The sequence below is a fragment of the Globicephala melas genome, chromosome 5 (genome assembly GCF_963455315.2).
Source record: "Globicephala melas chromosome 5, mGloMel1.2, whole genome shotgun sequence".
NCBI lineage: Eukaryota > Metazoa > Chordata > Mammalia > Artiodactyla > Delphinidae > Globicephala > Globicephala melas.
Window position 1 is genome coordinate 51,601,759 of NC_083318.1, and position 13,505 is coordinate 51,615,263.

The 13,505-nt window shown below is 38.5% G+C and overlaps 2 protein-coding genes across 2 annotated transcripts in view; both read left to right on the plus strand.

The window, feature by feature from the left end:
* The window catches only part of PI4K2B (phosphatidylinositol 4-kinase type 2 beta), a 122,074-nt gene extending 121,921 nt beyond the window's left edge, over nucleotides 1-153 (plus strand). Inside the window, exon 12 of the transcript XR_009563980.2 lies at nucleotides 106-153. The gene's annotated coding sequence lies outside the window, so the exon portion shown is untranslated. The remainder of the gene's footprint in view (nucleotides 1-105) is intronic.
* Nucleotides 154-494: 341 nt separating this feature from the next.
* ZCCHC4 (zinc finger CCHC-type containing 4) overlaps nucleotides 495-13,505 on the plus strand; it is a 47,051-nt gene continuing 34,040 nt past the window's right edge. Inside the window, exons 1-3 of the mRNA XM_030832213.3 lie at nucleotides 495-625; nucleotides 1,408-1,526; nucleotides 2,310-2,392. Coding sequence (XP_030688073.1) covers nucleotides 499-625; nucleotides 1,408-1,526; nucleotides 2,310-2,392 — 329 coding nt within the window. The 5' untranslated portion in view covers nucleotides 495-498. The remainder of the gene's footprint in view (nucleotides 626-1,407; nucleotides 1,527-2,309; nucleotides 2,393-13,505) is intronic.

The window sequence follows — 13,505 nt, forward strand, 5'->3', positions numbered from 1 at the left end:
TCTGCAATGTTTGACCATATGACTTGCTTGAGCCAAAAGAATGAGGTAGAAGTGACAGTGGCAGCTCCGAGCCTACGCCTTAAGAACCTTGTCTGTTTCTCCTAGTTCTGTTGTGCTTCTGCCATTCCCATGAAAGAAATGTGCCCAGGCTGGCCGGCTGGTTACAGCAGGAGGATGAGAGACACATGGAGCAGAGCTGAGTTACTCTTGCCAAGATGAACCTAGATCAGCCGGTCACTAGACACATGACTTAGCGCAGGTAAGATTAGAGAGCTGAACCCCTCAGATACATGAGAAATCACTGAGATGACAACATGGATCTTACGGCTTCTTTCTCAGACGTTCCAGCAGAAGTTGGGTTTCGGGGCGTGACCTCTGCCCCAGTGGCCGAAGCTCCTCCTAGGCGAGCGGGGGCGCTCTGAGTCACGGCGGGTCATGGCGACGCTCTTTCTCAGCCTCTTTGGTTCGGACTGAGGCTTTCGGGACGGCGGCGGGAAGATGGCGGCCTCCAGGGAGTGGCTTGGAACCGTAGAGGCAGAGGGGAGCTCGGGTCGCCAGGGGAACTCGGGAGTCGAGGTGGTGGTTTCCTCCGATCCCGCCCCGCCCGCCCCGCTGTGCCCTCACGGTGGGTCCGCGTCTGGGCTGAGCCTGGCTGTCGGGAGCCAAGGGGCGTGGGTGAGCCTGAACGTGCCGTGGGCTTTTAGGGCTCTCGGATTCAGATCCCCTTCTCTCTTTCCCACCGAGTGTGATATCTAGAAAACGCTCCTTCCTCGGGAAGTTGTGGTTTTCCACTTGCTTAAGAAACCGTCATAGAAAGTCCCCACTGTTGTGGTTTTGGCTTTACGGCTGTTACATGTTTTTTGAAGGGATGAGGCAGAGGCTAGGCAAAAAGGATATGTGTTATTGAGTAATTCCCGTTGCCAAGTACTTGAAGATTTCATTTGTTGTTTTACTGTCTTTTCCATTAAAATTAAAAAACCGTTAGGGAGCACGATAGAATGAATTCTTGCTTAACTAGACCCAGTTTTTCTTGCGGAGAGAGAGTGCGTCCAACTCTAAAAGCTCAGATTTTCACTGAAAGGATAACTGAGCGGCGGTGGCAGAGTGCTCAGTTGTTTGCACTCCGTCTTTGTTGTTGTGTCAGGACCCAGGCCGTTCACCATGTGGACTGCAACTGTACTGACAATAGCATTTTCCTTCTGGAGAGACCAGTTTTCAAAATTTATTTCTTAAGTAGTCTTTGCCTGAATGTTGTGACTTCGGGGGGAAAAAATTATTAAACAGAGTAGTGCATTTAATTGTGACAAATTGTGCGTAAAACTGAAACAAATTTTATTTAAAGGCGATGAAAACTAGGAACTTGAGGTAGATGACTGTTTGACTTATATTTTCCTATTCTGGAACTAGGACCCACTCTTCTGTTTGTAAAGGTGAACCAAGGGAAAGAAGAAACACGGAGGTTTTATGCCTGCTCAGCTTGTAGAGATAGAAAAGATTGTAATTTTTTTCAATGGGAAGATGAAAAGGTATATCAACTTTTTGGATATATATATATGTATTTTTTTTAATTGTTGATGTCTGTGACATTTCATTGAGAATGTATGAGATAAATCTCTTGAGATGAAGATACCATGTTTTTTGGTTTGAGAGACTGGAGTTTATATTTACTCTGAACTTACTCTGATTACTGATGTCTTAAACTACTGTCTCAAAGTCTGAGTTCCCTTTAAGGCTTTCTGAGGTGTTAGTATTGGTTGTGCCAATATAGAGTTCTCCCTAAAGAGTGCAGGTCATTACCATTCCAGGAAGTGCTTTAGAAAAACACTTTTTGGGAAGCATTTGCATTGACCATCCCTTATTCCGCTACTGGATGACTGATGAAGGCACTTAGAGATACAGTTATGAGCTTGGAATTCTCTTGGACTCAGCTCCAGTTAAAGTTTCTGAAAGTTTTTTTTCAGGCGGACTCTCAACCGCTGCGCCACCAGGGAAGCCCTGAAAGTTTTGACTAGAAATCTTTCAGCTTTGTTAGGTTTGTTGGAAAACAGTCTGTATGCCACTCTTGTAGACTTGTTAAAATCACTATGTGTGAATTAATCCCTCAGTGCTTTAATATGTTGGTTATTGTTTCAAACTGCTCTAGAATTTTCCCAGGTTAATGTGTTTTGTTTTCCCGTGGAATGAATGCTTGTTTAGAGCTTAGAGTTGCTCGAATTTCTGGCCTCTTGAATGGCAAAATGCGATACCAGTTTTTCTAGGATAGTAGCAAGTTTGATGGTTTATTAAGTTTATTTTGTACTCTGTTTCAGTTGTCAGGAGCCAGACTGGCTGCCCGAGAAGCTCATAACCGAAAATGTCAGCCTCCTTTATCCCGTTCGCAGTGTGTGGAAAGGTACTGATGCTGTGTCATTTTCATTTATTATCCTATTGTTTTTTTCCCTCAGTGCCTTTAAGTTTACTTTCAGTAATTAATTTCTTTTTATCGTGGTAAAATATATATATAAGATAACATTTGCCAATTCAGTGACATTAATTACATTAACAGTGTTGTGCAGCTATCACCACTGTCTGTTTCCAAACTTTTTCATCACCCCAAACAAATTCTGTCACCAGTAAGCAATAACTCCCCATTCCACCTTTCTCCCATCCCTGGTAACCTCTAATCTACTTTTTGTCTCTATGATTTGACCATTCTGGGTACCTCAGATAAGCGGAATCATCAATATTTGTCCTTTTGTGTCTGGCTTATTTCACTTAGCGTTGTGTTTTCAAGGCTCATCCATGTTGTAGCATGTATCAGAACTTCATCCTTTTTATGGCTGAATGATATTCCTTTGTATCCATGTACCACATCTTTTTATTTTTATAAATTTATTCATTTATTTTTTGGCTGCATTGGGTCTTCGTTGCTGCGTGCGGGCTTTCTCTAGTTGCGGTGCACAGGCTCTAGGCCTGGGGGCTCAGTAGTTGTGGCTTGCGGGCTCTAGAGCGCAGGCTCAGTAGTTGTGGCACATGGGCTTAGTTGCTCTGTGGCATGTGGTATCTTCCAGGACCAGGGCTCGAACCTCTGTCCCCTGCATTGGCAGGCAGTTTCTTAACTACTGTGCCACCAGGGAAGTCCCTGTACCACATCTTGTTTATCCATTCATCCATCAGTGGACACTCAGATGTTTCCACCTTTTGGCTATTGTGAATAATACTCAACACATGTTGGTGTATAGATATCTGTTTGAGCCCCTGTTTTCATTTCTTTTGCATATATACCTAGGAGTGGAATTACTGGATAATATGATAATACTATGCTTCGTTTTTTGAGGAACTGCCAACCTGTTTTCTTCAGTGGCTGCACCATTTAACACCCCCATCAGCAATGTATGAGGGTTGCAATTTTTCTATGTCCTTGTCAACACATATTATCTTGTTTTTTTTTTATTATAGCCATCCTAGCAGTTGTGAAGTGGTATGTCATTGTAGTTTTGATTTTCATTTCCCTCATTATTAATGATGTTGACCATCTTTTCATATGCTTTTTGGCCATTTGTATATCTTCTTGGAGAAATGTCTATTCAAGTCCTTTGTCCATTTTTAATAAGGTCATTTGTCTTTTTGTAGTTGAGCTGCAGGAGTTCTTTATATGTTCTAGATATTACACTGTTATCAGATGATTTGAAAATATTTTCTCTCATTCTGTAGATTGTCTTTTCACTTTCTCAATGATGTCCTTTGATACACAAGAGTTTTTAACTTTGATGAAGTCCAGCTTTCAATTTTTTTGTTGTTGTTGCTAGTGCTTTTGGTATCATAGCTAAGAATCCATTGCCAAATCCAATCTCATGAAGATTTACTGTAATCTTCCTTTTTGAAATACTAAACCAAACAAACATCTGTTTTTAAAAATCTTCATTTTAAAAAATTATTTATTTATTTATTTATTTATTTTTTTGCGGTACGCGGGCCTCTCACTGTTGTGGCCTCTCCCGTTGCGGAGCACAGGCTCCGGACGCGCAGGCTCAGCGGCCATGGCTCACGGGCCCAGCTGCTCCACGGCATGTGGGATCTTCCCGGACCGGGGCCCGAACTCGTGTCCCCTGCGTCGGCAGGCGGACTCTCAACCACTGTGCCACCAGGGAAGCCTAGATATGGACCATTTTTAAAGTCTTTACTGAATTTGTTACAGTATTGCTTCTGTTTTATGTTTTGGTTTTTTGTCTGTGAGGCATGTGGGATCTTAGCTCCCTGACCAGGGATTGAACCTGCATCCCCTGCATTGGAAGGCGAAGTCTTAACCGCTGGATTGCCAGGGAAGTCCCTAAAAGTCTGCATTTTAAAAATGTTTTATTGGGTGAACTGGAATTGAGTCATAGATTTAATTTTTTGGCAAACTTGTGAAAAGAATTCATCCCTCTCCTTTGTTATAGGCGTTGTGTTTTGTGTGCTGGGAGAGACTTCTTAAGAAGCCTCTGTCTGGGTTGCTGATGACAAATAGGTTTTCACGCTCATGATAACTCCTGCTGGTTACCTGGGCTGCTATGTTTAGAAGGATTCTGAGGTCATATCTAGGCTAAGTGTAAAGGAATATTGGGATCTGTTAAAAATGTCTTTTTGAGCTTCTTAGTAGCTTTTAAAGTCCTTTGATAGGGGAGGCTTTTCTTGAGATAACTTGATTGCCCCTTAACTGCAGTACTTAATCAGTGATTAAGTCTACTTAATTTATGGGAATTAAATCAACAACAAAAAATGTTGAAAAAGGAATTAATGTAAACTGAGCACCACTGAGCTAGGCACTATGCGAGGTGTTTTCCGTGATATATTGTTTAAATCCTGCCAAGGTGGTTTACTTAGATGAGAAAATTGAGTACTTGGAGAAGTTAAGTAACTTCATCAACTTCATACTGTTAGAATGAATGAGCAGTGACTCAAACTTATGTCTCCCAGATTCTAAAACAGTATTTTTAAGCATATAAGCAGATAGTAATTAATATATGATGTGTAGTGATTTAATTTAAGGAGATATAAGGATATAAAACAAAGAGTTATATAGAGATATATTATTATGAGATTATTATAATGAGATAGAATATCGAAGATGCAGAAAGTAGAAAAATATCACTATTGGTTTCTCCCTTTGAACCCATCACCTTGGTCATTTTGTAGTCTTCCTTCTGGCCTTTTTTCCTATGCAAAGGTTTGTTGTACAAGATTGTGGTCATAATGTGGACATAGTTTTGTACTCCGCTGTATCACTTTTAGCTGATAAGCATGTACTTCATATTATTACATAAGGATATTGGTGATGCAGTTACACTCTATAAGAAAATTTAGATGATCTTCTTTCCTTGCATAATAAGATTTTAGTCTGGAGCTAAACCACTGTGCAAGACTTTGTACTACCAGAGTGTGGTTTTTGATACTGAAGAATTTTTGAAATTCACATTTCATGTTAGTTAGAATTTAAAGACACTGGCTAGACTATGGAATATTAAAGAATTTTCAAAAGGTTGTTTCTTGGGGGCCATAATTTCATCTGTTATTTAGTGCTGATTCTTGAGAGCATGTCTTAATAAAGTCATTTTCAACATCCTAAATCATCTGTGACCCAAAACCTCAGATTTTGTTGTCCAAGCCTGCATCCATTCCATCCATCCAGTCATTTATTCATTCTTTGTTGAGGGTTCAGAAAGAACTTAAAATGCTAGTAATGGAGTTGAGATATATTTAAACATAATACAGTGCAAAAGAAGAATGTTTTGTGTTGACAGTATTCATAGAAAAGATTGAGTACTCTGGAAGGTCAGAAGCTTTACAGCTAACTCGTGCCTTAGCTGATCAGTTCAGTTTAAGGATATAGTATTCGAACAGGTTTTGGAGGATGGGTAAAAGTTTTTGCTTTTGAAATGTAATATCACTGATTTCACTGGATCACTTTATAATTGATGCTCTTATGCTTTCTTACATGCTTTCGACAAGAGTGAAAAGTTTGAAATCAGTCATTGCTCAAAATTAAAAATTTTGCCTTTTTAAAACCAAAGGCTTACTAAATTACCTCTTCTGTGTTATTAATTACTCTCTTAGTGTGTCTTCAGCTTGAGACTGGCAGATTATTCTTGTGTGTAAATGGATGTAAGGATGACGTACTGTTACTTGAGATTATAATTATTTTCTAATTTAACTTTATACAACTCATTTATGTTATCTTATTAAATAACTACTATATTTGAAAGTGTTAAAATGCATTAAAACATTATACCTATTCTATAAAGCAAACTTTTTATCTGTTACTGTGACATAGCAATAGCTTTTCATTGACTGATTTAGTTTTGAAATTATTAGAAAGGAATAATGGTAGCTATTGAGATAAATTGACCTTTCTTACTTGATTTTTATTATGGAACTGGCAGTGCTGCACAGACTTCTAGGTTCTACAGAATAGGATTTGATATTCATTTTTCTAATTTCAGCCATGCTTTATATTTCATATGTGTTCAGTTGACAGATTTACATTTTGTGTCTGAGACTTGACTTTCCTTATAGTTTTTAGCTGCCTGTCATGCCCTGAAATGTGCTATTCTATTGTGTAGTATGTTGACATCTTTATCGTGACTGCTGAAGTCTTAGGGAGGATATATTTTAATGCTAAAATCAGCATTAATTTATGTGCATCCCGATAGTTTTGTTTAGTTGATATTTCATTCGGTTATGTTTTTTTCAGAGCTCATTTAAACTCAGATTTTCAAGGTCTGCTATTAGGGAAATGCCATAAACATAATTTGTCTACTCCCGGAAAGTCAAATGGAACATCAAATGGAGATCAATAAAAATGACATTTCAAAATGCTAGCCTGCAATTTGTGAGTCATGCTGAGCCATGCAGCAGAATGAATTTCTTCTCCCCCCGGGTATGTGTAGTAAGTACAAATGAGGAAGGAGCACTGAGTAATCCTTAGTTCCTGAGAGTCTCAAGTTCTTCCTACCAAACTTAAGAAAAACCCCTTGTGTCTGAATGTTACGTTTAAAGCCATACAGTTGAATGATAATGACATAATTTTGAATAGAAATATGCGCAAGATCTCAGTTGATCTTTTGTCAAGAGAAGGTTAATAAACTAGCAGTGGAAGCTTTCTAAAGGACAGTTTTGACCAGGCACAAAATACATCAGTGGAGGTTCATTTAACATTGTTCTTTTTTTCCTTCATTTAAAAATAATTAAACTTAGTGCCTTAAGATAGTCCCATGTAGTGAGTGAATTGCCACACTAGCCCCTCGCTTTGAACTTTCATCTCTTCCTGGTGATTTTGCAGCTTCTGCTGCCTTCAGTTGGCTTCACGTGGTGTGTGATAGGCAGTCCTTTTGACCATATTTGAGTAGCAGAAGCTGGCACAGCGTTATCTATTTGGGGAACTTCCTTCCTCCTTTTTCCTATAAAGCCCTTGATTGTTTTCATCATTCATTCAATGACAACTATTTACTTCTCTAATATCAAAAGTGTGCTTCTGCTCCATTTCTCTGTTTTGGTCCCTGAGTGCATGTACAATAACTTTCTGTTTTGGGACTGAGTCATAGGATAATAGCAGTGACACTCCACCTACAGTCTGGCTGATGGCAGTTATAAATCATGTCTCAATATCCTAGATGCTAAAATGTGAAAATGTTTGCATCTTAGAAGTGATTGGATTTTGCTTTGTGATCCAATCTGACAGGCTTTCTTTTTTTTTTTAATTAATTAATTTATTTGTTTTATTTTTGGCTGTGTCGGGTCTTTGTTGCTGTGCGTGGGCTTTTCTCTAATTGCGGCGAGCAGGGGCTACTGCTGCTACCTTGTTGAGGTGAGTGGGCTTCTCATTGCGGTGGCTTCTCTCATTGTGGAGCGCGGGCTCTAGGTGTGTGGGCTTCAGTAGTTGTGGCACGCGGGCTCAGTAGTTGTGGCTCGCGGGCTCTAGAGTGCAGGCTCAGTAGTTGTGGCTCACGGGCTTAGTTGCTCCGCGGCATGTGGGGTCTTCGCGGACCAGGGCTCAAATCTGTGTCCCCTGCATTGGCAGGTGGATTCCTAACCACTGTGCCACCAGGGAAGCCCCCAGGCTTTCTTTTAATGGGTGGGTTTAGCCTGTTTTTATAGCGGATATGACAGATATGCTTGGTCTTAGTTTTATTATTTTTATACTTCCTGTTTTTATTGCTTCTTTTTATGCTCTTTCACTCTGTGGTCTGTGTTTGTTTTTCTTTTCTTTTCTTTTTTTTATTTTTGCGGTACACGGGCCTTTCACTGTTGGGGCCTCTCCCATTGCGGGCCACAGGTTCCAGACGCACAGGCTCAGCGGCCATGGCTCACGGGCCCAGCCGCTCCGCGGCATGTGGGATCTTCCCGGACCGGGGCACGAACCCGTGTCCCCTGCATCGGCAGGCGGACTCTCAACCACTGCGCCACCAGGGAAGCCCTGTTTTTCTTTTTTTCTTTAATTTTTTAATTTTTAATTTTTATTTATTTTTGGCTGCGCTGGGTCTTCGTTGCTGTGCGCGGGCTTTCTCTAGTTGCGGTGCGTGGGAGCTACTCTTTGTTGCGGTGCGCGGGCTTCTCGTTGCAGTGGTTTCTCTTGTTGCGGAGCACGGGCTCTAGGCACACAGGCTTCAGTAATTGTGGCGCGCGGGGCCAGTCGTTGTGGCTTGCGGGCTTCAGAGCACAGGCTCAGTAGTTGTGGTGCACAGGCTTAGCTGCTCCGCGGCATGTGGGATCTTCCCGGCCAGGGCTCGAACCTGTGTCCCCTGCATTGGCAGGCGGATTCTTAACCACTGTGCCACCGGGGAAGCCCTGTTTTTCTTTTTTTAATGTGTGTTTCTTCTGTATTTTTGTTCTAATGGTTGCCTTTGTAACTTTTTAAACCATATTTAATTCTTTTTTTTTTAGATTGCCTTCCTCCATCTAAAAATGAGAAATGATTACTTAATATGTTTCTTCTTCCTCTCTCTTTCCTTCTCTATAATTACTTTCTGTTTTCTTTTTTATTAATAATTATTTTTAAAATTTATTTATTTATTTTTATTTTTGGCTGCCTTGGGTCTTTGTTGCTGCGCGCAGGCTTTTCTCTAGTTGCGGCGAGCGGGGGCTACTCTTCCTTGCGGTTCGCGGGCTTCTCATTGGGTGGCTTCTCTTGTTGCAGAGCTCAGGCTCTAGGCTCGTGGGCTTCAGTAGTTGTGGCACGCGGGCGCAATTACTATCTGATTTTAGTTGGTTATTTCTTTTTAGGGTTAACCTTTATGCCTTTGAATATTGCTTATAGCTCTTTTACTTGGTTTTTCAGTTTTAAATTATATCTTTTGGCCGATGGCTCTAAAGTATGAGAAAATCAATACACTTTTTGATTTCCCTTTCCCTTTCTCTTCCCATACCAGTTTTTTTTGGTTTTATATTATTTACATTTTGTACTCTAACTGTAATACCCATATTTTTTCTGTTTTTAGTCTGTGGTCAAATAGATTTAGTGCTGACTGATAGCCCTTTTGCTGTAGTTTCTTCACTCATCTCCTATTTGGCTGAAATTCATCCTCTAGCAGTTTTAATTTTTTTAGAAAGGCTTTTATTAATCAAAAAAATTTAAATCAAAATATCTGTGTGGCTATTGTATGATTCCATTTATATAAAAATATATAAATCATAATAACTTCTTTCCTACACAGCTTTTTATTTTCCTCCTAGTTAATAACAATTTTGAATTTATTTGTTGTTATAGTGACTATTTGCTTAATTATTTATGTGCTTCAGAAATGATTCAACTGCAAACTCTCTGCCTGTTGTCTGAATCCTTTCAGAACATTCAAGTGTAGCATAATCTATTGGTTTCATCTTCTTGGAGAAATTTGTCCTAGAGCTTTCAGAAATGTTCCCATCTGTAATGGTTGCCCTTTCTCCTTGGCATCCAGCTGTCCAGCAGGTTCTTCATGAAGGATCCAGGTAATATAACTATATAACCTGAGTTCTTCCAAGTCCAGAAATATTTAATTCCTTTATTCTTTTTTTTTTTGAAAATTAGAAATTTGATCTCTTTATTTTTTCTTTTACATATATATTTTTTTAATTGAAGTATTGTTTAATTTACAATGTTGTGTTAGTTTCCAGTGTATAGCAAAGTGATTCGGTTTTCTCTTTCTCTCTCTCTCTCTCTTTCTCTCTCTCTCTCTCTCTATATATATATGTATGTGTGTGTATATATATATATATATATATTCAGTTATATATTCTTTTTCAGATTCTTCTCCATTATAGTTTATTATAAGATATTGAATATAGTTTCCTGTGCTATACAGTAGGACTTTGTTGTTTCTGTTTTATATACAGTAGTGTGTATCTGCTAATCCCAAACTCCTAATTTATCTCTCCCCACCCACCTTTCCCTTGTGGTAACCATAAGTTGGTTTTTTATGTCTGTGTAACTCCTTTATTCTTGAATGGCATGGTACTTAAGTATAAAATTATTTGGGTGTATGTTTTACTTGGGGACTTTGCAGGATTGCTTCATGTCCTCCAGAGCAGTACTTCTTAAATGATCTGTGTTAAAGGGTCAGTCTTTTGCTTGTTTGCTTGTTTTATGTTTTTATTTTTATTTCTAGTCCACTGGGATCAGATACTTCTGTAAATATAATAGAAATAAATAACTAGAAAATAAAATGGAAAAAAAGAGAAGACATACAAAATACAAGCCCACATTTTTTGTTATTAGATTGAACAGACCTAAAAGTACTCTGTCTAATTGGTATAAAAGTTTCTAAACATGTACTCTGGATGTCTGTCTTTGTCTCATCAGGAACTGGAAACATTTGGCGGCCAGCTCCAGTGCATGGCCCTCTTTGCGGAGCACTGTTCTAGAGTTAAGTAGGTACTGTAGATGTCCGGGGCCAGTTTGATTTTGACCACCCAGCAGTTGACTTGATCTTTCTCCTGAATGCTTAAAAGGAAGTAAATATTTTGAGATCTTGCATTTCTGAAAATACCTTTATGTGGATACTTGATTTATAACCTATACAGATGATAGAATTCTAGGTTGGGAATATCTTTCCTTCAGGGTTTGGAAGGCAGTGCTCCATTTTCTTCTGTCTTCATTATAGCTGTTGAGAAGTTGAAGTTCAACAAGGTCATTCTTGATCTCTTATGTGTGACCTGTGACTTGTTTAATCCCTCTGTCAGTTTTTTAGAATCTTTTTATTCCTAGGGATGTCACATGTCATGATGATCTATCTGATGTAAGTCTGTTTTATTTTATTTTGCTTGGTGTTAGGTAAATCCTTTCAAACTGGAAACTCATGTTCTTGAGTTCTGAGAAATTTCCCAGATTATGTCCCTATTGCCAAAGAATGAAAAACCAAGTCTCACATGATTTTAGGGCAGAGTACAACCCAGTTCTTGCCTAGTAATCTTCTGGAATTGTCTTTGTTTTCTTTGAGTTTAACTCTTCCCTTTCCTTTAAAGCACCTCTTAATACCTTTTATTTAGGAAAATTTCAAGCATACGCAAGAGCAGAGAGAACAGTATACTAAGAACCTCCTGCACCCACACCCAGCTTCCTCAGTCATCAGTACGAGGCTAATTTTGTTTCCCCTGTACCCTTTACCCCGACCTCCAATCTGGACATTATATAGTTCTACCTGGAAACACTTCTGTATGTATCTTAAGAGATAAGGCCTTTAAAAAAAAATGATCATGATACTATTAAAATACCTAAAACATAAACAATTTTTTAATATTACGTAGCATGCAGTTAGCATTCAGCGTTTCTCTGGTTACCTCATAAATGCCAGTTTATAATTGGTCTGTTCAAATCAGGATCCATAGAGACTTTACACATGGCAATTGGTCGATATCTTTAATCTTTTATTCATTGAAGAAACAGAGTCATTTGTCTGATAGAAATTTCCATATTCTGAATTTGGTTGATTGCATCCTATAGTGTCAGCTAACATTTATTCTATCCCCTGTATTTCTTGGAAAGTAGAGGCGTCCCCAGAATCGAGTTCAGTTTTAGGAGCAACCTCTTCTGTAAGTTGTGTGGTCTGTTTCCTTTTATATCACATCAAAAGGCAGATAATGTCTGGCTGTTCACTTAGTGTGTTATAAGATTGGTTGTGTGTTCAGGTCATATAGGTATAGGCCAGCCTATACCATCCATTATAAAGTTCTATGTCACTGTTTCGTGTAATGATTTCAGCAGTAATTGATGATCATTGCCTAGAGTTATAAGGGTTTACAAATTCCTGTCATCGCTCATGCATTTATTAGCTGCGATTCTTTAAAGAAGAACTTTGTTTCATCAGCTGTTGACTTAACCGTGTTTACAGTTCATCTGGGAAGTCAAGATAAATGTTTAATTCTTCCCCTCTTATTGTTTGTTTTCAGCCTGTTTTCAGAATAATGATTCGGTACCCCAGCAACTTACACAGTTGACTTATCAGGGTCATTGTTCTTTTATTTTTAATATCACTATGAAAACATGCATTTTAAAATTTTAGTTATTTTTTAGTTAATTGAAATTATTCTTTTTGGTATAGCACTTTTTGAATTTGATTTAATTTTTACAATATGATGGAAGTTATAGGTAGGGTGCCCATATAATTTTAATCCAAACCAGAATACTTTCTGAGAGTAAAAGGGGGCACTAACTAGATGGAACTCCAGGACAGCAGATGTAAACTGGGACTGTTCTGGGCAAACAGGGGTGTATGGGCACCCTGGAGGAATGTGGGTTGTTAGGGGGAAATTAACATTTTTTTCCCCAAGTTTTTCAGCTTTACTGAAACAATAATTACTGTGTACAGCTTTACTGTACACAATAATTTGTGTACAATAAGTTGCATGTATCTAAAATTACAGTTTGATAAGTTTTGACATGAAACCATCTACTCATGAAACCGTCACCACAATTAAGAATATGAACATATCCAGTATCCCCCAAAGTTTCCTCCTCTACCATTGTCCTATATTCCTCCATCCCCAGAGGCCGCAGATAACCACTGATCTGCTTTGTGTCACTATAGATTAGTTTGCATTTTCTAGAATTTTATATAAAGGAATTATACAGTATATAGTATTTTTTGAGGGGATATGTGTCTAGCTTCTTTTACTTAGCATAAATATTTTTGATGTTCATCCATGTTTAAGTGTTTGTATCATTAGTTTATTCCTTTTTATTCCTGAATAATACTGTGTTGTATGGATATATTTTCACCTGTTTGTAGACATTCAGGTTGCCTCCAGTTATTGCCTATTACAAATAAAGCTGCTACAAACATTTGTGTATAAGGGTTTGTATGGACTCATGTTTTTATTTCTCTTAGGTAAATACCTAGGAGTAGAATGGCTGGATCATATGATAAATGTGTTTAACCTTACCAAACTGTTTTCCGAAGTAGCGGCATCATTTTACATCCCCACTAGCAATTTATGAGGTTCCAGTTTCTCCCCATTCTACACACCACTTATTATTATTTTTTAAATTATAGTCATCATATTAAGTGTGATGTAGT